The 25264-nt window shown below is 40.1% G+C and overlaps 1 protein-coding gene across 1 annotated transcript in view; it reads left to right on the top strand.

Moving 5' to 3' along the window:
- Positions 1-25264, top strand: part of SLC35F1 (solute carrier family 35 member F1) — a 237265-nt gene that overhangs the window by 170178 nt on the left and 41823 nt on the right. Inside the window, exon 3 of the mRNA XM_050315910.1 lies at positions 14679-14806. Coding sequence (XP_050171867.1) covers positions 14679-14806 — 128 coding nt within the window. The remainder of the gene's footprint in view (positions 1-14678; positions 14807-25264) is intronic.

Here is a 25264-nt window from a genome sequence, read left to right as displayed (position 1 = left end):
ACTAACTAAAAATCAAAATGAAACCTCAAACTTGTAAAACAAATATATCACAATTCTAGTGCAAAAATGTTTACATGTTCTTCTCAGTGAAGGTACTAATCAATTTTCATAAAAAATGTTCATTTTGTCTAAGCACATTTTATTGCTTTTTGACTGGTGAAATTATGCAGAAGTCTGAATCCCAGGGAGATTTTATTAGCTTTTCCTTTTTGAAAATTATGTAAACTAGTAAGCAATTATAAATGCAGTCATTTATTTTGAAGCAAGAATTTTTTACAAGAGATGTGTAAGACAGATCACAGCAGACCTGAATAGTTATTATTGATCTTGTGCATTTAAGAAACCCAGCATTTGGCAGTAGGTAGTTCAATATCTTGACTAAGCTAGTGTACTAGGGAATATATGCATATGGTATCATTTGTGTGGCATGTGAGTTCTGGGACATAAATCTGGGTGGGTTATGGTTGCAACATGCATGTTTATGTACAGCTTGTTCATCTGTTAGCATATGCTTTCCTGAACCTACATACTGGAGGATCTTGTTTGCTTCTTCGATTGTTTAAAGCTATTTTTCCAGATGATGCCTGTGTTGGATACAATTGTAAAGGTGATGTATGTATCATACAGATGAATTGTACTAGCCTGTTCTATCCAACATCATCTCCTAAAGGAGGAATTGTGTATTTTTATGCCTAAATATTATGCATTTCTCTTCAGCAACATTAAATAGATCAAGGCATAAGGAGAGACCAAAAGAGAGAGAGGTTGTCAGGAGAGCTCTCTAGTCTTTTGCTGTTGCAACACAAGACAGCGCTGATGATTTTCTTGTTTTGAACTAAAAATGCCTTGTTGCTTATTTCTATCTAGAAAACAAAGCTAAATCTATATGCCTAAAACCAAAGCAAATCGTTATTAACCTCACAAACAGGCCTAAATCATCCCATTGGAGTTGTCTTCTAGCTCACTTAGGAGTAGCAAAGATCTTCTATCCAAATACTGAATATTGCCAGGCTGAAATTACTGAGAATATGTGTGTGTTACTACTTATGCATGGAAGATGGTAAAGAGCAGAATAATAAATTGATCTATTCTGTAAGGCCATGGAAAGACTGGCTGTGGTTTTCCATGAAAATCTTAGGGGTGATGGAGAGAAATGGAGGGAAGGAAAACAAAATAAAAGGAATGTCTTTTTGAACTTCTACTGGTGCACTTGTGGTTAGTCAGCAACAGTACTTGCTGGGGGATTGGTGGAGATCTCATGACCAGCCTATAAACTGTAGTGGGATATTTCTGCTTCTTCCATAAGCCTAACGTTACCTCTAGCAAAGTAGATAAGCAACCCTTCCTGTACAGGTACTGCATCTGTTTTAACAGATGAATGCATATGTCCAAGTGCTACTTTCATTCTCTCCCTCCTCCTTTGACATCTGTCTGGCATGTTGAATTTTATGCCATCAAACATTAATTTCTTCTTCAGAATTTCATAAGAGCTCAGCCTGGTGTTTGCCAATTTTTTCACAACTGTGTGAACATCCCAACAGGATCTGATTCACCTGGGCTGCCCTGCACAAATTTCACCTGAAATCTCTGCTCACGTTTTATATATATAGCTTGTCTTGCTGTCAGTGCTAAAGGTGGCTGAAAGGGCTGAACCTTCACACAGAAATACATTTCACTATAGAAGATGTAAGCTGGAGACTTTGTCGTGCACTTTGTGAGGCCATTGCCACACTGCACAGAACAGGTATAATTCATCCTGACCCAGATTACCCTCACTGGGCACAAGGCTGCAGAAAATTAAGGTCATAATTTTAAAAGTTTGTGCATGTGTATTTAAGTATCAAAGAATGGGAATATTATGGGATGTTCAGTTGCACCTCCATTCTTCTTTGATGGGGTTACAGAAGCCTCAGCTTTTCCTTTCTATAGTTCAGGGCTCAATAGCACCTGCTACCTCCTTTTTACCTTCACGTTTATGTGCAGGTTCATCACCTATGAATTGTCTTCCCTAAAAAAATTTCATCCAGGTTTTTTTACAAGAAGGTCTTCTTGATGCTAGATGCCACCCAGTGTTTTATGGGAGTTATTTTATGAACTACATTTCCTGAAAGCTTTTTATTATACATCTCTCATAGCAGAAGTTTTACTGTTGCTGACAAACAAGATTTCATACTTAAACATCATGGCCTTTATGATGAAGTTTGAGTCTTCCACACAGTAACATCTTTTCTCTGAGGAGGTCAGACAGACTTTCTGGCTTTCTGGCTGCCTAATCTTGTGTAATATACCTTCATTCTGCCTGTGCTGATGAGTTTTCTGAGAGACAGGATTGGTAAGGTTACCGCTACTTTTGGGATGGTTTCCATTCTTGAAGCATTGTGCCAATGCATTGCTCGGCAGTGGATGCATCAGTACAACAGTCTCATATGGAATATAAAAAATGCTCTCTGTGTGATTTGGAGCCCTCAGTGCTCTGTTGCTTTTATCACCAACATGTGCTGGGAAGGTACATTGACTCCCTTCTTTCATGTTGTGAACAGTTGTTGCATGACAGAACTGCCCCTGGGCTTCAACTGTGGAATGAGGAAAAGGGAGAAAAATGATGACTCTTGCAAAACTGGATTGATGTCAAAGGATATCAGTAGTGTCTGAGTCAGATATGCATGCTTGCAAACACAGAAGGATGTCCTCCTGAATAAAATAATAGATGGCAAGATGCTAAATGTTTTGTTGGGATGTGAGTAACCAACTGGATGTGTAAGGGGAGATCCTGTAGTTGTGATATGTGATCATAATTCATGCATTAATGTTTAGCTACCTCATCAGTTGATGAATTTCTGCTTGGATGTTAATTGCACATGATGCAAGTTCCTCTTCTTCTAGCCCTTCAGTTTCATATTATAGAAATCAATGTTGCAGTTATCAGCCAGAATATCTTCCTAATAAGTTAATATTTCCTCTCCTATAAATGAATCTGGCATATTTCTAGTTAGGTTCTGCTTCTCAATGGTGTGAAAATGCCACTGTGTTTTACAATACCTGTAAAACACAGCAAGACAGTCAGATAAATGCCAGTGAGGTATTCAGCAATTTGCTTACAAATCAGGATTCATTTGAAGGAACCACTTTTTCATAGTAAGGTTGCTCATTGTGAGTATCATCGTTTTTTTTTTATTGCTGGAGATGTTTAAAGCTTTGTGGCGATTAGGTGGGATCAAGAGAGGAGCAGTCACTACTCGCAGCTGCTTTGTCCAGTTTTCATACCTCTCCTCAGTGTTTTCAGGTGCACATTTTATGGAATTCTTGGTTAGGAGAAGTGGGAGTTTCGATGCACCCTGTTGAGCACTGTATGAGTCAGTAGCACACGTTACAGAAAGTGTGCAGAAAAGTGACTGAGATTTGCAGAGATGACAGACAAGTGCTGATTATTTCAGGAGTTATCTTAATATATCATTATGATCTACTTGCATTTATCTTGAAGCCAAAGTGGGGATATTGGCTGCTTCTTCCATTAGCTGCCTCCTCCACTGCTCTCTTTTTGCCTTCCCAAAACAGCTAGCTTTTCTGGGACTTGATCCCAATGATCACCTTTCTGGGAAGTACCAGCTCATGTGCTGGCTCCAGATTCTGCCTCTAAAACCAGCTCTTCCTAAAACTGTGTTTAGTTTTTCCAAGATGCACAGTTCAGTTTCTGGATGAATTACTGGAGTTTCTCTTATTACAGTAGGATAACAAGTAGCAAGTGTAATACTAGTCTTTCATTGATTAAGCAGCAGCACATTGGCATGAGCTCTCCTGCTATATGATACCTGAGGATCTAAACTCCACTTTATTGTATATATTTTATGAGATCCCAGATTTCTCTATCACTTTTATTAGCTATCACTTTCCTCCATGGAAAGATAATACATGTTATCTTCAGTTAATTACTCTTTCAATACCTTAGGCATGTGCCCAAGTCATCAGTAGCAATAGCTGCATTATTCAGGTTATAAGAGCACTGATGGAATATCTCTCCATTTGTATATCACACTGCAGATACTCTTTTGCCAGACTTTTAGAGGACTGCAGACCTCGAGCTTGCTAAACATATCATTTAACTGCTTATCAGTACTACTCTCAATCTCCTCATTATTTCAGTTGCACAGCTACAGTAATTAGATTCTGTATTTTTCAGACTTCAAGACTACACTAGGCAGGGACACAACATTTCCTTTGTCTATAGATCTTGATTTTCACTTTGTATCCTAGTTATTATTTTTTTCAAAAACAAGATCAGGTGAGGTTCAGTCTCTGATACAAAGCTGCTTTAACCAATTTACTGACAGTAAACTGGTACACACTGAGCATTTAATTACCATTTAATGTTCTATCTAGAACAAAACATTGCCTGAACTGTATTGCATCAACTTCCACAACTCGCCACCTTTCTGGATATGACTGCACTTGCGTGCTCATCCTGACCATGATGCTTGTGAAAGATGGCAAAAATTACACAAAAATTGATGCTCTGACTATGCACCTGTTAGAGGTGCTTCATAAACCTAAGAATTGTCTTTTTATAGAGTTTGAATCATGCAAATTTTGTATTTTTCTTGTCAGAAATGCTACAGACTTGACCCCATTGCAAAGTTTTTTAGCCCAGTTCTACCAGCTCCAGAGGCAAGAAGTGCAGCCCAGTGACTACACAGGATGCAGGGCTGCTCTCCATCATTCCTGTTGCCTCCCAGATTGCTTGCTCCTTTATGTAGATATATGGATGTATGAGGGTGATTTGTTTAACTGACACTAATGCTGCTAAATCTGCAGACATCACATTGAGACCCTGTTGTTTAAGGGACACAACAGGTATGCAACAAAATATCACCTGCTCCAATCAACTCGTCATCTAAAAATATATCTGGCATCGTGTCTAATCTTAGTGGTCATTCTGGGTAACTCATTCAGGATTCTGTGGTAACGAATAGCTGGTTTGTTCTGCAGAATTACCCATAGATACCTAGCTGACAGAGTACCTATGCGATTACTTACCGTCCATTAATTAGTATGGTTCAAGTTATATTTTATGCCTTTGGTAACATACTCCAGTATCATGCTGCAAAGGATATAAACAGTGTGTTTTTTGAGTAGTTTTGATCATTATAGATGCAACATTAAGATTTCTGATATGTATGACTCCTGAAAGAATCATGAAACGGGCAAATTACAGAATGCCCTAGCTCTGGATGTTATTTGAAGCCGTTGTGTTTCACATATTTTTACGTGCTCATTTTCTCTATTCTTGACTGGGTTTACTCATGCCTTTTGGAATTACTGCCATGCATAAAACAGGGTGCTCATGCTGTGGCCAACAATGAAGAAACCACAATGGGTGGTGTGTCTTGCATGCTTCTCTTGGGCCTCTGCTGTTGGTCACCTTGGAGACCTGGACTGGCCTCACAATTGCTTTAACGAGTGGCAACTCATACATTTTCTGCTTCATGTGTAATTAGTGGCACTTCTTGAATAATCTGTGGTTGTTCTGATGCGAGGCTTTTCACCAAGATGATGAGAAGTTCCCAAAGCTTTTATATTCCTCCAGGGATAATATTTAATGTTTCATTTGGAAGCTTAGCAAGTTTCATTGTAGTTCACCAACAGTGGTATGAAGAAAGTTCCAGAAGGTGGAAGACTCTCCTAGCTTTTCCCATAGCTGTACCACAAACAGATACTCCAAGAGGATTTAGTGCAAGTTTGTAGACTTTTAAGACAGAAGAATACTGAAATACCTCTAGAGATCATGGAGAATCTGTGAAGTCATATTTATCTTGAGCCAGCCAGCCCTAATGTATATGGAACTCTTCAGCTTTCCCTTTGGCCTTGGGCAATGACATGAAATAGTGCTGGGTATTAGGATTTCACATGTTTTTGGTTAACACTATTGACTCCAGGTGAAGTTTTAATTCTGCTTCTTTAGCATCAGTTTCCCATCTTACTCTACTTTAAAATGCCCTTTTAAATATTAATTAATTTGTTGCTAAACTAACAAGAATTTTCACAGTAGTGGAGTGTGTATGTACCACAAGAGACAACACTCCCATTTTCAGTTATTCACCAAGAGCCTTTTCCTCTTAGTAGTACTACCATCTTAGTCACTGCTTGTATTTCATGCCAGCCCCTGCTACTGGGTAGTAACTTGGTGAGCCCTGAGAACTGGCACTGCCTGATATCTTAGGGATTTATGGCTTGTGTCAAATGAGCTGGTGTATAAGAAGATGCAGAGTCCAGACTCTGGTGTCTAATAAGTAGTGTGTGTATCTCCAAGCTATACTTACTGGTGTCAATGTTAGGTTTTCTCTCTTCTGCTCAGTTAACTATTCACAATAAATCTGTAGGAAGTAATATCTTTGCCCTCTGCCAGATTAAATTTAAATTGGATCAGTGTGTTCAAACATTACTGATGGGGAGTAGAGAAAGGTACACACTCCTTGGTTTCCTTATTCTTTTCTTACTGTCTTTTAAAGACAAGCATCAATATTCAGCTTCAGTTGGGTCTGCTTTATCTGTGGATGGTTAATAGTAATGACAATTTGCATTGTGTCTTTTTTTTTTTGCTATCTCAGTCAAATCTCATGCTTTGGGGAATAAAATTTATAGGAATCATGAATAACAAGTAGATAATTCATTATTCATATATGTCTGTGGGGAAAAAAATGTCACAGAGTAGGAAGGTAGCTGGACCAACTTTTTGTTATGAGTTGATGAAAGGCAAAAAAAAAAAAAGCAAGCTCATACACCTCACAGATTCCTGTGCCTTAAACAATGAACATTATTTCTTTTAAGATTATTTGATTTTAAATAAGTCATGTGAATATGATTAATATGCCCAAGATTACTTGGAAGGATAAATTATTCATGCAAATTATACATTTATAGATGATATACAGAGATACATACATATTTCTTGAATTTGACTAACACTCTAGTCTATTTGAAAATGAGATTTCTTTTTCTTCTGAAAACCTTTGTGTTGCTGTAAGTAGTTTTATACTAGATAAAATAGGATAAGCTATGAAAAAGAGCCTGACTGCAGAGCTTACTGACTAAAATGAATAGGATTGTTTTAGAACAGGATAGGAAAGAAAAAAGGGAAGGGAGGCAAGGCAAGGCAAGGGAAGAACATTTCAGTTAGAAGCAACCTATAATGATAATCTGTCCAGCAGCCTGTTCTGAAGTAGTTCTGTATTAGAGTGAGTCAGATTGAACTCCAAAAGCTGGCAGACTACAGTATAAGCTCAGAAGTAACTTAAATCTGAGAGTACTGTAGAACAGAAATCAACTTTGAAGATTTCATGCAGAAAGACATAATCAAATCTCAGGTCTGAGGGAAGGCTCCAGCTTCTCGGCGTGCACACGTCTCTCTGCATTACAGAGGTGCAAGTGCTTCTCCCAGGACACAGTCTGCCATTTTAGGAAAGGTGCTTACCTAAGTTCAGTGTGGGAGATAAACCAACTTGAACGAAAAAATTTTGTACTGGAAGCATCAGAGTGTCTTTTATCTTGACATTTTAAAGGGCTGGGAGTTTGGAGGTCTGTTTTTTGAAACAGTGCACTGTTCCAAGCTTTCTTCAGGTCTTACACGATTCTTGACATGGACTGTTCCTTGCAGTAACCCGTGGCAGTAACACCCAGCATTGTGTCTGCCACCAAGGGAAAAATTGTATGTAATGTAGCAGGCAGGCAGGAGAGAAACTAAGGCATGAGTAAAATCACCAACTACTTTATTTGTGCAGTTTTAGTTGTAATTTGCCCCTAAAACTCAATTATGTGACCAGTAATCTCATGAAATAAGAAGACAACTGAACATAATCAGATCTGACCACAGATCTTAGGCTGGATCAAAGTCCAAGCACCAGAAGTTAATCCTTTCATGTTTTGTGAAAATGCATGTTCAGATTCCTAGATGTGACTTCAACTATTATGATTTACATCCAGGCTCAAAACAGACTGATCTGCAAAATCTCTAAAAGGAAATAACAAGTCTAAGCACTTTAGATGAGCTTATAATTTACTAACTGGAAAGCTGTTATGTCATGTTCATAGGCTCAGTATATTATAAAAAAGGGGAGGATTAAAATGACAGAAGTAGCAGACAGAAGGGATACAAACGTTACCTTCGTTTTGTGTTACTCCTATGATAATCTGGAGATCAAAGGTTATATAAAGTACATTTTTATGGAGTGCCAGCCAAATGAGTGTTCAGTATAGTAGGTAAACGTTGAAGACTACAGAACTGAAACAGACAATGAAAATAAATAGAACCCCTTCAAAACTGATTAATACTGTTAAGTACTGTGACTGGTAAGTAAATTCTACTTCTTAAAAAGGTGAAAACGAATTGCCACGGTGTAGCTCGCCCCCAGGGAGGTTTCTCTGCCTTCTCCTCCTGAGTCCCTGCACAGCAGCACCACCTGTTGCAGGTTTGCTTCAGCACACACAGCAGGAAGCCCTGCAGCCTCGAGGTACAATGCTGGGGGAGCATTCCTGTAAGAGAACATTTTCTCTATTGTGTAAATAATTAAGCAGTGGTGGTGTTTTGCCTTTAAGCAACAGTATTACCATAAAGTAGTCGTCAGTAATACAGGTGGATGTGAGGAAATAAGAAACCATTTTGGGGCAGAGACTTTAAAGTCACACAGAAGAGGGACAGTTCTTTTGAGCTTTTGTGGAGAACTGAAAGCCTTCTACAACAGGCTTTCAGTCTCCTGAAACAGCAGCTTGGCCAAGCAAAGATTTATTGTTCAGCCATGTGATACTTTTGGCTTTGTAATACAGAGATCTGTGTTCCCCCTATATGACATTACCCCATTTGACTCCCTCCTTTCCCTGGCCCTGAACCAGGACGAGATGACTACAAAGTCTATAGAGAAGCAATGTTGGTATTGATGAAGGTACTGGTGTATTTGCTAGACTCACTGTAATGGGTGAAAATGAAATATAAACAATTTTGTCCTGTCATATTGATTTTTAATTATTTTTCAAATAAAAGAGGTAATAAATAAATCCTGCTATAATCTTCATCCTCTGTGAGACTTTTGCTTCTTTACCACATAGCACTTGACTCTGGCACTCCTGTGAGAGGCAGGGAAGGACCAGCATGCCTGGCAGCCCTTCCTTCCCAGGCTGGCTTCCCCCTTGCAAGACTCCTGCACTTATTTAGATCTCTGCTAAACTGTGTAAAGTGTAAGGAGAACACAGCTCCTTTGATGATCTTGATCTAAATAGCAAGTTGTCATCTGAATTAAAAGAGAGAGACTGCAGCGGATGAAAGAGAAGCAACATGCTTATTTTCTGGTCTAGTAGTGCTGTTATTCTACCTGTGTATCAAGCCCATACACAAATAATTGGGAATTTGCTGTCTTAATGGCTGTTGGGGTTTTTTATTGTACCTCTGCCACTGTGTGGGTGAATGTGAAAAGGTTTTTGTACATGTATATATATATTTTTGGTAGACACTGCACAGCTAAAGCCTCTTTTAATTTTCTCTCTAATTTATTTTTAATTTTGTAACCCCCCCAGGGATAAATCCCTATTACATGATGTAAAACCATCTCTTCTACAAAGCAGATTATTTGTTGATTTTTAATTTGAGCCAGCAAATGCAAAGCTGTAGCTTTTTTTTCTAAAACTGAGAACTCCTCTGTATATAACTGTTAAGTGTGTGTCTCACTGCAAAATTAGTAAAAAATGTAAAACTTAAACCTATCATTCTAGAAAGAGCAAAGAGAGGATTTCTCTGTATGAAGCAAAGAGAGGATTTCTCTGTATGAACCGTATGTTAGACTTCTGAATCTTGAAACATTCTCAACAGGCAATTTGCTTTTAAATCTACATTACATTTGGATTAGACCGAATATGAAGACTCACATTTTCAAAAGCTCAAGCGCTGACAGAAGTTGGGGGTTTGTTTTCTGGAAGGGGATCTCCATCAAAAGATGACAGATAGCATTACTCTGTGCACTCGCATAAGTGCATGTTCACTGACATCAGTATGTGCTTTGCCTCACTGGAAATGTTGCCCTTAAGCCAACTGGCACACCTGATGGTTTAATATTTGTTTATATGACTGGCTGGAAGCCTTAGTCACAGACCTATTGTGATAATAACAAAAACACGTGATCTAACATAATCTCACTTGCTTTGACATTCAGTGGGAAAGATGTTTATTTTAAAACATAGTATATCATTCTAAACAATTCAGGTTAAAAAAAAAGCTTTAAAATGTCTTACCAGCTAGTTCAGATATAAGCATCTACATTTAGTCCTTCTGGCCTACAATGCTTACACCTCAAAAGTCATGATTTAGTTTGCTTTGAGTAGTCATAAAGGGAAACAAAAAAACTCCAGATTGTCTTTTTTTGTTTTTAGTTAAGTGTGATGGGTTTGTTCCCCTTGTTGTTTTTTATGCAAAGGTAATGTTTATTTCTGTTCAGGATGTAGGCCCTCGAATGAAGCTCTTGATTCCCTCTGCTTCTCTTTTTAGTCTTCCTGAGTTAAGTCAAGGGTTCCCACTTATCTCCTTAACTCCCATTTCACTTTGTTATCTGATTCACTAAGAATGTCTGCCATCTGTGATTGCTTTCAGAGGTCCTGTGCTGCTGGCAGCTCCACGCCGTCTCCAGGTTGTCTTATCCTGTTGCCTTCTACAGGGTCACTTTTGCAAAAACGGGACATTTGAATATGGTGGCTTTATTTCACATGTCAAAACCAGAACTCCACCCGCCTCTTCCTTGCTTTGTCCATAGCACTGGATTAACAATCACTGCAGAGGATAATCTTCCTTGTGCCTATCTCCCCAGAAGGTCTCCCACTTTAAAAGTGATTCATTCCCTTCTATGAGTTGTGGTGGCAGTGCCAAACAAATAGAGAGCAGTTAACAAATACCAGTCCCCAGATTAACAATGTTAAAAATGTATTGGTTTTGTAGCATCAGAGAATTGTTAAGGTTGGAAAAGACCTTTAAAATCATTGAGTCCAACCATTGACCCAGCACTGCCAAGTCCACCACTAGACCATATCTCTAAGTGCCAAATCTGCACACTGTTTAAATCCCTCCAGGGATGGGACTCTACCACTTCCCTGGGCAGCCTGTTCCAATGTTTGACAACCCTTTCCATGAAGAAATTTTTCCAAATGACCAATCTAAGCCTCTCCTGGCACAACTTGAGGCCATTTCCTCTTGTCCTATCTCTTGTAATCTGGGAGAAGAGACCAACCCCCATCTCACTACAACTACAGCCTTCTTTCGACTTGGTCTTGTCTGTAAACTGACTGAGGGTGCACTTGATCCCCTTGTCCGGATTACTGATAAACGTACTAAACAGAACTGACCCCAGTACTGAGCCCTGGTGAACACCACTTGTGATCAGCTCAGATATACCCTCAACTGGAGATCATCAGTTTTGCTAAAGCTTGTAGATCTGCACAACTGATATGTTAATGATAAACAGTAATAATAATGTGGATGGAGGGACCCTGGTCAGAAACTAGACCTTTCTTACACTCAGACAGGCAGGAGATGCAGCAAGGGAGTGGAAAGCAAAGATGAAATGTGTTCCACTGAAAAAGATGGATGTCCTGCACAAGATATTTTTTCCAGGAATAAATTTTCTAGTTTATTTCTGTCATGCTGAATGTCTATACATATTCTGCTTTCTACTGGGCAAAACAAAGACACTTGTTGTGAAGCTAAACTGTTCTTCAGAGCTATACAGTGCCTGCATAAATTCATTTTGGTGTTGCTTTTTACTCTGCCCAGCCTTCTCAGCTGAAACTGATCTTTTGCAGTTCAGAATATCTCAGAGCTCCATATCAAAGATAAGTTACTAAATTTTTGTCATTGACAAAGAAAGGACCGAGAAAGCAAAAGAGAGAACTGTGTATGTCAGTTGAAATTGTAGAAGATTTAACTTACATTCCTGGAAACACTAACTATACCCATTAGCCTGAAGTCACAGCTATATATTCTTTTTTTTTTTTTTTTTTTTGGAACCCCTGGTGGTCTAGTGGTAAAGGCGCCGCGCTATCACCGCGGAGACCTGGGTTCGATTCCCGGTCAGGGCCACTCCCGGGCTGATGGAGCTCGTTAACCCTTAAAGGCAACCCACCTACGTCCTAAGGACCTCGCTGCCACCGTCCAAGCTCGCTTGGCCCCAGCAGATGAACCTTAGGATTAAAGGGTGGGCTCAGTTCTGCGCACACTGTGTCTCACCTAAAAAATCCAATGCGCAGGCTGGAAGGTGGAAAGACCTTCCCCGGATCTTCGCTCGCGAAGACTGGCCATTATTTTATTATTATTATTATTATTATATTCATTTTTAAAGCTAACTTAAATGGCCATATCTGAGCAGTAAAGTGATCCGTGGTTGGAAATGGAAGAAAGCACTGGCAAACCAAAGGCATCAAGAGTCCTTAAGTTGTATCCATAGTCCTTGCTAGGATAACCTATTGCCAGTGCAGTTCTTGAGCCTGCTGCTTCTTTCTGCTTTTGTAGGTACCATCAAGGTCTTGCTGTAACAAAAACAGATTCAGGTGGGATTTTTACTGTTCAAAGAAAGACTGCACCTTGATGTCTTTGTTTTTTTAATTTTCTCTTTACAATTAAAATGCAAAATCACTCTGAAATATTAACCACACCTTTGATGTTTTCCAGCTGATGTTTTAAAAGCACTGTCTGGGCAGCATAAAAATTTGAGATATAGTTTAAATACCTGTAAAGGATCTATCTATGTGGTTTACACTGACTTTCGTAGGAATTAGGACATCTAATCTCAAATACTTTTTCTGAAAATACCTCCCTAAATAAATTTAAAAAAATAAGATTCAAAGTATTCCTCTTTCGGCATGCTTAGGTTATCATAAAAGAACATAGACGTAGTCATAATTCACATCTGAAAGATGGGATTTTCTTTCTCGTGAGTTCTCCTGTTAGTTGGTGTAACAGGGAAATGTGGTATGATTGAATGTACTTACTCTATATTCAGTGTCATAAATATTACCATACTCACCACCTTGTTTTTGCTATTTTTCTTCTGTTTACTGAGAGAAAGAGAGTAAAAGAGAGAGAAAGAGAAGAAGAGAAGGGAGGGGTGCAAGGAAGGAAGAGGAGGAAAGGGAAGGAAGACTTTTTAGTGTTTACAGTTTTGCAGTTGATGTCATTATCACTGCATCAAATAATTAGGTTGCTGTCTAATAATATCCCCCTGGAAGTGTGTATGTGTGAGCATCTGTTAATGAAAAAATATGAAATGATTCAGATGCTTTGTTCAGGGCATTCAGATGCTTTGTTCAGGACCCATTCAAGTCATCCAACTGAGCAAGGATTTCTGAATTAACTTCTGAAGTAATTATCTGTTTTTCTGTGTTTGAATCTATAAGATCTGAGATACCTGTGCTGTAGAGAGCCTGCTGTTTCTGCCATGGTAGCCCATATATTACCAGGCCTATTTGAACAAGAGCGTGAACACACTTGTTATGAAGGAAAATGAAGGAGACTTGGGAAGCCTGAGCAAGTTTTGGTGGGAACTGACAATAATGTTCCATTTCTCCTGTATTTAACACCCCTCATTTCCACCAGGCATGTAGAAAGGCTACGGCAACATGAACAAATCTCCAAATGTGGTAGGGTTTTCTTTAAAACTTTTAAGACAGTTCAAATACTGTTTGTAGTACTTTGGCAGTACAAGTCAACCCCACTTAGATCCCTTTTTAAGCTACAGACTCTGAAAGACCTCCAGTCATACTGTGTTCAGTCACAGTCCGTCCCCTTTCACAGTGGTGTCTCATCACGTCTGGAGCTTACTGTAATGCAAATAAGTTACAGGTTTGCCCACCCTCACTAATAAGCTGTTTTCTTTTGAATGGAGAACAATAATAATCCCTAGCCTAGCATGAGGAATGCTTTGACCTTTTGAAAGGTGTGGGTTTGATCTGCAGGCTGTATTGCACTGTCAGTCTTTACGTGGTGAAGATTAAGTACTGTTGATTGACAGGGTTCCCATAGAAGGCTGCAAACCTGCCTACCTCAGAAATCGATCCTGGGAGCAGAGCAACCTGTCACAGAAAAGCTATCTCAGTGCAGCCTTTCCCTAAGCAAGTCTGATACTTTGAACCTCTAGGATCGGAACAGCCATTCTTCAAAGAGGATCTGTAATAGGCCCAAATGTGATGCTGTTACTCTCCTGCTTTATTATTCCATCTTAATTACAAATACTGGCAGTCTTCCACTCTGGCAAAATCCTGTTGCATCATGTGTGCAACATACAACATTTACCAGTGTGTATGGAAAGTATAAATGTATGTTATAAACTGCTCTATTATTTAACATTTTGTATATACATATATGTGTCTATATATAAAAAACTAAAAGCGAGAACATATATCCAGTCTGCTCAAGCTGCATTTGTTTTTCTTGGTGGTGTTTACATCTTAAGTGAAGTGTCTGTCTGACGTATTACTTTGCCAGGCTGGCTCTTCTAATATCTCTGTTAGCTTTCACCTCCTTGCAGTATCTCTTTATAAGTGGTGCTTTTCAGCTGCTTAGTGTAAATGTGAGCGATCTAGATAACTTCTCTCAACAGATACGTATTTTGGGCACGTAAACCTAACTCTTACATAATTCTTCTTGTTTATTACCACAGGAGAAGAGAATTTGCTGGCAATTTTGAAAAGGAGATGGTGGAAGTACATGATCCTGGGCATAATAGATATAGAAGCCAATTACCTGGTAGTCAAAGCTTATCAATACACAACTCTTACCAGTGTACAGGTAAGGACTAAAAGGATTTTCCCTTTTAAGATAAAAGGTCCCATGGGGTCACTGATGTAGTATCCATTGGTTTGAGTGAACTAATAGCTAACTGCTGCCTCTGTCTTTTGTGTGACACATTTTTTCCTATTTGACTATTTTTTGGCATTACCTACAGAATTTGGTCCTTTAAGGAAATATTTTCAGGTTAGCTGAAATGTTTTTCTCACTTTTTATTGTACTTGGAAAAAACACAAGCATTTCTTTTAGGATTCCATAATTAGATGTGATTCCAAAACGTGTGTGGTGGGTTGACCCTGGCTGAAAGCTAAGTGCCCACCAAACTGCTCTATCACTCCCCTACTCAGCTGGACTGGGAAGACAGATTATAAGGAAAGGTTTGTGGTTCAAGATAAGGACAGGGAGAGATCACTCACCAGTTACCATCAAAGCCAAAACAGACTCAACTTGGGAAAAATGAGTTTAATTTATTACCAATCAAATTATACGCGTTCTTCCCCTGCTCCAGCATGGGGTCCCTTCTATGGGAGAACCTCTCCATCAGCTTCTCCGATGTGAGTCCTTCCCACTGCAGTTCTTCACAAACTGGCTGGGTCCCTTCCATGGGCTGCAGTCCTTCAGTAACAGGCTGCTCCAGTGTGGGTCCCTCCTGGGGGTCACAAGTCCTGTCAGCAAACCTGCTCCAGTGCGGGCTTCTCTCTCCACAGGACCACAGGTCCTGCCAGGAACCTGCTCCAACATGGGCTTCCCACAGGGTAACACCCTCCTTTGGACACCCACCTTCTGCAGTGTGGGGTCCTCCATGAGCTGCAGGTGGATCTCTGATCCCCCATGGACCTCCATGGGCTGCAGGGGCACAGCTGCCACACCATGGGCTGCAGGGGAATCTCTGCTCTAGCACCTAGAGCACTTCCTCTCTCTTTTTTTCACTTGGTGTCTTCAGGGTTGTTGTTCTCACATACTTACTTCTCTCTCCTGGAGTTTCTGCAGTTTCTGTTGCACAGGGTTGCTTTTTTTTCCCCTACTTTTTTCCCCCCTGCTTAACACCATTGTTGATGGGCTCAGCCTTGGCCAGAAGTGGGTCCATTTTGGAGACAACTGGCATTGGGTCTGTTGGACACAGGGGAAGCTTCTAGCCACTTCTCAGAGAAGCCACTCCTGTAGCCCCCACTGCTACCACAACCTTGCCAACCAAATCAAATAGAGGATGTTTAGGATTCCATAGTTAGATCAGAGTGCAAAAGTTGTCATTAAGTAAAATGAATGTATTATGGTGAAGAAGTCTTATTTTAATGCAAGCCCTTAGATGTGTTATGTTATATAACAACTTAATTGCAGCTATCACAAAGTGTGCTCCATTAAAAAATTTTATGTACAGTGAACAAAAACTAGGATGGTGATTTCTCCAAAGTTCCAACCTGGATATTTTATGTAGAAGCACAAAAGGATTCTTCCAGTTTAAGTGGAGGAGTGAATAATAGAAACATTTTAAGAGACTGGAAGTTATCTGTCTTGGGAAATCATTGCATACTTCATTGCTACCTGTTCTAAAACAAACCTACTGCTTCTTCACATTGTCTTTAAATATAGGGTAACACTAGGTATGTTCAGTGTATTTTACATGTTACTTACCTTAAGTTTGCATTAGAGACAATAAAATTAAGGAGCAGAATCAGAGCTAGTTAAGAATATATCTCTTCCATAGTTGAAAAGTAATGTGGGAAAATACTGAGCTGCTTTAGCTGAACAAGAAGCAAAAATAGAAGTCAAGAAGCAAAAACTATGAATTCAAGAAATTTGAATATGAGGTTTATGCTAAATATTCTCAAGTGCTTCTGCCATCAGAATCTGAATTTGAGAATCCTTTGAAACAGGTCTAGACAATGTAATACTGCTTTTAACACTTTTTCAGATCAGATTACTTAGTATAGAGTAAAGTGTAAATCCACATAAACCTCACACTGTCTGATTTTATACCCACTAAAAGCCTCGAAGAGAAAATCAAACTGAATTGCTTCTTTAACATGATTCACTCACAACATTTAGAAATAGTGGACTGAGCAAAGCCACCAACAAGCACGTATCAGAGGTTCATCTGGCCAGACCCATGAAACACCAATTCCAGTAGATGCAGACCCTCATGCCAGCAATGCAATGAGCATGGCCTTTAGTGTAAGAGGTCAAAAGCCATAGTGTGATGAGGAAGCAGGCAGAAGAGTTCAAGGGCATTGCCTGTGCCTTGACAGGGAATTTGTTAGCTGAAATCATCCATATTCTCCTTTTAGAGTGAGAGAGAGAGGAATGGTGGATCAGGAGGACTCTCAGAGGGCACAGACAGTGTCATGTCCATTTTCAGACCTCTTCACGTAACGATTACAACAGCGTTCAGGTCTCTTTCCCATGTAACTTGAAAGAAGGAAGAGGTAGAATCTTAAATGCCGTCAAGCTTTTTTCCAGGCATGGAATAAATAAGTGTCACCTTTTCTCATAGTTGTCCTTGACTACTTGGATACATGTGGAGTGACTGAGAATACCTGCTGTGTTTTAAATTCACTTCATGCCTTAATATGAATAAGTCACTTCTAAGTGACAAGCCCCAAGATATGGTGAGAATGGGGCAAGTATGAGGTAATGCATTAAGATGTTGAATCAAATGACACATTTTCTGAAATGCAGCCAAACACCCTATTTCACTTAAAGATGAAACAGAAGCAGCTCAGGGGATTATTCAGCGATGGTCGAAGTGTGTCATGGTATGGAACAAAGACTGAAGAAATGGAAATCAGAAGATGAAAAAAGCAAGCTTTTTCTAGAATCTGATTTCTGAAGAAGAAGCAAACAGGACCACTTTCTCAAGAGCATCTCCTGAAGGGCCTCATCCTGCAGGAGCACTACCTGTGAGGCCATAAATGCTTGCTGACACATAGCAAGAAATGTTCAAATCCTTTCAGAACTGAGACGCACGAAACTATTGCTACCTACCACAAATCAGCATGACTTTGACTGAAGGCTGTGGGAACTATGCCTATGTATACACTGGCTGAGAATCGAGCCCTTCGAGGTCAATTCTGGGGGATTTTATACTAAACAGGCTGTACGTCAAGGCTTTTTTGATGGGGAAAATACAAGAGTTTTTGAAATTGTCAGTTCAGTAAATGAGAAGTCTTGAGGTATTTTTATAGTGGTGATATGGTGGTACATGGATCATTTCAGTAGAAAATCAGTTTTAGAGCATTTTTTTTTTCCACATGACATCTCTGCTCCGTCACGCAAAACCAACATGCAGCTGTACTGTGCTTGTGGTGCTTTTGGGCAAAAGCCATTACGCTGGTCCCAGCAAAATTCCAATGTTTAACGGTAAAAACATACCTGTATTGCAGTTGGCCTGAGTTCAGCTTCACCAAAAATCTCCAAGCATTCAACAGCCTTGTTTGTCAAGTAGCTTTAAACTCTTGGGACTGTCAGAGTGTCAGGTTTATACTCTATCTTTTTTTTTATATTTGGTATTATCATCATCATGGTTCCAGGAAAAGACTGAAAATGGCGGCCTACTTTTCCGCACTTTTTCACACACAAGTTTCTCGTATATTTTACTTCAAGATTCTCTTTTGGATTTGATCTACAAAAACAAGATTTTCTAATAAACCTTCCTATATGCCTTTAACCACATGCCTTCGGAGTCACAGTGAGTAAGAACACATAAGCATAAATCAGAGATGAATGTGGTACCTAACCTTTACTATTGGACTTGCTTCTGACTATTTCAAATCCTCTATAATTCAAATACTCTATAATTGCTATCTGAGAATGTGGCACTCAGCTTCATCATAAGATGAAAGCAAAGTACTGTGAAGCCTAGAAACACATAATTTTTCTCTTAAAAAAAAACCAACAAACCAACAAACAACTAAAATACCTCCCTTATAAATTAGGTGACATAAAAACTAGATTGAAAATCAGTGCACTATTTATGTTTCAGTTATAGGTGTAGGTCAATTGCTAAGGGTAAAATCCAAAGTACCCTTTAGGTACTGACAGTGCAATCCAGGGACAACTAGATTTAATGGAACAATCCGAGAAACCCATACCTAGTTGCCTACATATCTAAAATGTCATGGACATCTCACATCCACTGGTTTATATGTACAAACCTGATGCTCAGAGTACTATCCTGGGTCATGAAAACATGTGTTTGAACATATCAGGTTGCTTCTTCTTTGGTAGCTTTAAGTTCTGTTTCTTTGCATGCCCAGAGGGATTTTGTATTGATGGAAATAAATGCCTAAATATCCACCTCCATTTTAAAATTCAAAAGTAAAGTATTCCTGCACCAAAGTACCCCAATGAACTCAATTTTTTAGATACGATCTTAGCATGCCTCAAGCGCTTGCAGAAAGCCTCAAGTGCTTTCTAAATTGCAAGAGTGGACCTACATGTTGCATAAAGTCACACATTTTAAAGCAGTGGCCCACAGAAAGGGCTTGACTTAACTCCATCTCAGCTGAGGGGATTGAAACTCAAACTTCCCACAGCCAGGCAAATGCTCAGGCTAGTAGCTGAAGACTATTCCATAGATGGTACATTTAAAAAACTGAGTATACCAGGTAAAAGGCATAGTAGTTTGTTGATGGATCCATTTGATATACAAAGCCATGTATTTCAAGAAGTACAAGAGATCAGTCACACTTAATGGTATCAGACATATGTGTTCTGATTCCCAGATGCAAAATAATCTTTATTTTCTCTTTCATGTATTATTCTAACTTGTAGTAGATTTTGCAGTCTTCTTGCAAGTCAGCTGTAGCAGGTACAGAAAGTACACTAAACACTCACTTGTACACTAGCATCTGATCCCATGGACTTGTTTTAAAGCCTATATACCTAACTTTCAGGACTGTTTCTCATATTTATCCTAATGAGTTTTAAAATAACCCTGGTGTCAGCCTGTGGAAGGTTTAATAACTACTCAAGAAGAATGTTTTAAGTACTGTTAGAGACACCTTTTACACAGCAGATAAAATTAGTTCCCCCAGAGGGAATTAAAAGATTCTGAAGTTATTGCAGTTATTGCACTCCATTTAGATCTAGATATTAAATTTCCCTGAAATTATGTTTTGACTTCAACTTCCCTGTACTGCATTTACAGTGTGCCACACACATACATCCTACCAAGTCCATAATGTCTTCCACTAGGCCTGTTACGATACTAACATTTGTAACCTTTGCTGCCAGTTCAGTGCTTTCTCATCATACCAGGCTGAGTTTTGAGGCAGACTGTCCTCTCCCTTCTCCCCATTTTCCCCACATTAATTAGCTCTCCATGCTGCAATACAGTGTTCTATCCATCTGTATATGACACTGTTGCGTTGTACAAGGCTAGAGGTGATGTTATCCTTTTGTCTATGTTATGACATAACATAGAAATCTGGATTATTCCTTCAATAGCTTGCCTAGTAGTATTGTAAAATATGGATACGATGTCACAAGAAATAACGCACTGTCAAAGAGAGAGCTATGCTTCAAATTTGTGATTTATCTGGTAATTTATTCCTTGGGCAATCAAGTGTTTGATTGGCATGATGAAAACAAAGGTAGTAAAAACTAGGATTTATAGAGACCAGGAGACAGACAATAAGACTGTGATGCTGATGTTCTCAGTTACTCTTAGATCACTGTGAGGCTCAGCAGTACATCATACTTCCAATTACCTCTGGCACTTTTCATATCTCAACAACTGCCACCAGAAAAGGAAAGGAGTCAGCAGTAAGTGTTTATTATGGGAGCTGGATGGCAATAGACTTTACTTTGTTCTTGGTCCCTGAGGACTCAATGTACATTGAGGCAGAAGATTTGAGATAATTTTGAGGCAAATCTGGGAGGCAAGGAGCAGGGAATGTGCAATATTGAAGTTGTTGATCCACCTTGTCCAGTGGCTGCTAATGTGAAATATCTCAGAAGCAGAGATTAATTCCACTCCTTCCCTTCCTCCACTCCTCCTATGAATGTAAGATTGACCATACTTTCCTGATCTGCATCAGGTCCATGAGGAAATAGTCCAATGTTACTAAAGTTTGCAGATCATCATTTTGCAGAAGTGTTGCATACTGTACGTTTATACTGTGAGGGATTGTGCTGTGTGTCTTGTATCTGATTTACTATCACACTTTGAGTTATGGTTGTCTTTTAACTGTGTTACATACCTGTGCTTTGCCAACTAGCCCTTACAGTGCCTGCATTTTCTGTATGTGGCTTTGGAATAAGCAGAGCTCCCAGTATCCAGAGTTCCTGCCTGTACTGGCAAAATTCACCAAGACCCAGGTTCGATTCCCGGTCAGGGCCACTCCCGGGCAGGTGGGGCTCGTTAGCCCTTAAAGGCAACCCACCTACGTCCTGAGGACCTCACTGCCACCGTCCAAGCTCGCTTGGCCCCGGCAGATGAACCTTAGGATTAAAGGGTGGGCTCAGTTCCGCGCACACTGTGTCTCACCTAAAAAATCCAATGCGCAGGCTGGAAGGTGGAAAGACCTTCCCCGGATCTTCGCTCGCGAAGACTGGCCATTATTATTATTATTATTATTTATTATTATTATTATGTGTTAAAATTTCCTGGTTACATGCTGAAATTCTGTAGCCATCATGTGTATTTTACCATACAATGTTTGATGGATAGGACACTGATTTTACTGATCCCTCTGCCCTGGAGAGTAGGCTAAGTAGAGGGTGCAGCTGATTTTTCGCATGCTTTGCTGGAGGGCAGCACACTAATGAGAAACCCTTAATGTGAAAAAAAAAGGCTTATAACTTGGGGGGGGAGGAATCCAATGAATATTTAAAAAGGAAGATTCTGCTCAGCTGTTCCCATAGGGAGTTTGCTGACCAGCTTTTTTCTTTTTGATATTGCTGCAGATCAGCAGTTCACCCTCTATATCACAGATCTTTCTTCTAAAGCTTGCCAGCTCTCCTTTCCAATGACTAACAGCACATTCGTGCTATAGATGTGCAAACACATGCTGGATTTGTGAGACCAGAGACTAGATATTTACTGTTAGAAAGATGGTATTTGTCTACAATTCACAAGCGTAATAAAGTCAACATAATTTAACAAATGAGTAATCAGAGGAAATAGATTTCAATATTGTGTTTCACTGACAGTCTTAGATGCAGTGTGGTATCTTTTAGAGTCAATAATCTTCAATCTCTGCAAAAACATAATAGTCTTATAATAGAAAAAAAATTCTGTAGGATAGTATATCAATAGATTACATATTTTTGCATCCTGCCTTCTAAAGCCTCCTTATTCAGAGATGTGACCACAGAAAGCATCAGAGAACATGGTCTGCACCACCCAATGGCAACATAGGAAGTATGTTTTTTAGGTTAGTGAGATCTAATAACTTCTGTGATTAACAGGAATGTTGATTAAAATCAGATCACTCATTAATTTAACTTAATGACAGGGTATAGGCAGCACCTTTTGAATACACAATTAAAAAGAAGGAAAATACCAAAGATTATTCTTCAAGAAATATTGATAAACAACTGAGCTTTATGTACTACAAATGAAATTCAAGCTACGCATAATCCATCTTTGTTACTGTAAAAGCTTTATAGTCAGAAAAATTACAATTAGGTATAATATTTTTAAATTAGCTTAAATAACTAATAACAAACAAAAGAAAGAAAAAAGGGCAAAAAAATCACCAAAAAAAGCGCCTTATTGCAGGTGAGGTAATCCTCAATTTTACATCATTTACAGCATTTTGCTGCCCAGGCTTGACTCTTCCTCAGAACCAATTAAGGTGAGTGAGGGGTGGGTCAGGCTCGTTAGCAAGTGCTGGGGGAGGCTATATAAGAACCTCCAGGCGCACACCCCCACAGGAGTAGACTAACAGGGTGTGGCACAACAATTTCAAGGCATTTCAAGCCTGCAGGGCACAACCAGCTCCCTTTTCTTGTAGGTGAGTGTGCTTTTTAAAGCTAACAATGGTTTCCAGAAAAACAAAAACTGTTACTGCTGTTAATACTAGGAGTGTGTTTGCTCAGACACTCCCCTCGAAGAAGGATGCAGCCACCCAGGTCTCTGGGTGTGCTGAGTGTCTGAGCCTGGCGTTGGTACCGGAGGATGGTGTAGGAGGTAGCTGTGTACGATGCGAGCAGGTGAGTGATTTGCTGTGCCTGGTAGCAGAACTTAAGGAAGAGGTAGAGAGATTAAGGTGCATTAGGGAGAGTGAAAAGGAAATTGACTGGTGGAGTCAAACCCTTTTAAACCCTAAGGAAGTCCAACAGGAGACGGCGAAGCCCTGCCTCTCCTGCCATAAGACAGATGGAGCAGACCAAAATGATGGGGGGGAATGGAAACAGGTCCCTAATGGGAGAGGTAGAAGAATTCTTTCTAGACCCCCATCACCCCTCAGGGTGCCCTTGAAGAATAGATACGAGACTCTGGACCCAGACAGTCAGGTAGAGGACAGCCAAGATGATCCCTCTAGAGAGCCTCCTAGTTCGGCCCTGTCCAAAAGAAGGATTACAACCACAGGTATAAAAAAAAAAGAAGGGTAGTTGTAGTCAGTGACTCCCTTTGAGGGGAACTGAGGGCCCTATATGTCGCCCAGACCCATCCCAGAGAGAAGTATGCTGCCTTCCTGGGGCCAGGGTGAGGGATATTAGTAGGAGACTTCCTGAGTTAATTCAGCCCTCAGACTATTATCCTCTGGTGGTAGTCCAGGCTGGCAGTGAGGACATTAATCAAAGAAGTGCCAAGATAATTAAAAAGACTTTAAAGCACTGGGTCAGTCAGTTCAGGGGACAGGAGCACAGGTGATATTTGCCTCAGTTCCTGTACTATCTGGGATGGATGAGGAGTTAAATAAAGAGAGGAGTAAAAAGCCCAACTCCTCAACAGATGGCTAAAGAATTGGTGCCACCATCAAAATTTTGGTTTCTTTGACCATGGGGCAAACTCCATGGTACCTAGTTTCTTAAAATCAGATGGGATTCATCTTTCTAGGAAGAATAAGAGGACTGTAGCCCATAAGTTAGCGAGGCTGATTAGGAGGGCTTTAAACTAGGTTTGAAGGGGGAAGGGCTGAAACCGGCTCTCCAGTGATCAGCCTAAGGATGGAAAGCCTGAGTTAAGAATTAAATCAACAGCCCACCTGAAGTGCATGTACACTAATGCACGCAGTATGGGCAACAAACAAGAGGAGCTGGAGGCAATTGTGCAGCAGGAAGGCTATGATGTAGTCGCCATCACAGAAACATGGTGGGATGACTCATGTCTGGAGTGCTGCTATGGAAGGCTACAAGCTCTTCAGGAAGAACAGGCAGGGGAGGAGAGGTGGAGGGGTGGCTTTATATGTTAGAGACTCTCTGGACCCTGTTGAACTTGAGGTCAGCAACAATAAGGTTGAGTGCCTGTGGATCAAAAATCAGGGGAAGACCAACAAGACTGACATCATCATGGGTGTCTGTTACAGACCGCCCTACCAGGATGATGAAGGGGATGAATTATTCTACAAGCAGCTGGCGGATGTCTCAAAATTGTCAGCCCTTGTCCTTGTAGGTGACTTTAACCTGCCGGATATCTGCTGGGAGCTCAATACTGCAGAGAAGAGGCAGTCTAGGAATTTCCTGGAGTGTATAGAGGACAATTTCCTTCATCAACTGGTAAATGAACCTACCAGGGGTAAGGCCCCGCTAGACCTGCTGTTTACAAACAGAGAGGAGCTGGTGGGAGATATAGTGGTTGAAGGCCGCCTAGGAAATAGTGATCATGAAATAATAGAATTTTCAATACTCAGAGATTCAAGGAGAAACAACAATAAAACCTCTACGCTGGACTTTCGGAGGGCAGATTTTGACCTATTCAGAAGTCTAGTCCAGAGCATACCCTGGGAAACAACCCTTGAAAACAAGGGAGTCCAGGAGGGATGGATGTGCTTCAAACAGGAAGTTTTGAGTGCACAGGAACAGGCCATACCGGTGTGCCGAAAGGCAAGCCGGCGGGAAGACAACCAGCCTGGTTAAACAGGGAGATTCTGAAGGAAATCAGGGATAAAAAGAGAGTTTATCGACTATGGAAGAGAGGGCTGGCTACTTACGAAGAATTCAGGAAGACAGCTAGATCATGCAGAAAGAAAATCAGGGATACAAAAGCGCAATTTGAAGTTAAATTGGCCACTTCTGTTAGGGATAACAAAAAGTCCTTCTATAAATACATTAATAACAAAAAGGAGGGGCAAAGAAAACCTCCATTCTTTGATGGACTCGGAGGGAAACATAGTTAATAGAGATGAGGAGAAGGCTGAGGTACTTAACACCTACTTTGCCTCAGTTTTTACCAGTAAGAAAGGTGGCCCTCAAGGCAACGGGCCTCTGGAGCTGGTAGACAGAGAGAGGAAACCAAATAGCCCCCCTGTATTCCAGGAGGAAATAGTTAGTGACTTACTGAGCCACCTG

Source organism: Myiozetetes cayanensis, unplaced genomic scaffold, assembly GCF_022539395.1.
Source record: "Myiozetetes cayanensis isolate MyiCay16 unplaced genomic scaffold, myiCay2020 scf2-11, whole genome shotgun sequence".
Classification (NCBI taxonomy): Eukaryota; Metazoa; Chordata; class Aves; order Passeriformes; family Tyrannidae; genus Myiozetetes; species Myiozetetes cayanensis.
The sequence above is the reverse complement of the archived record's forward strand: the minus strand, read 5'-3'. Positions and strand labels throughout refer to the sequence as shown.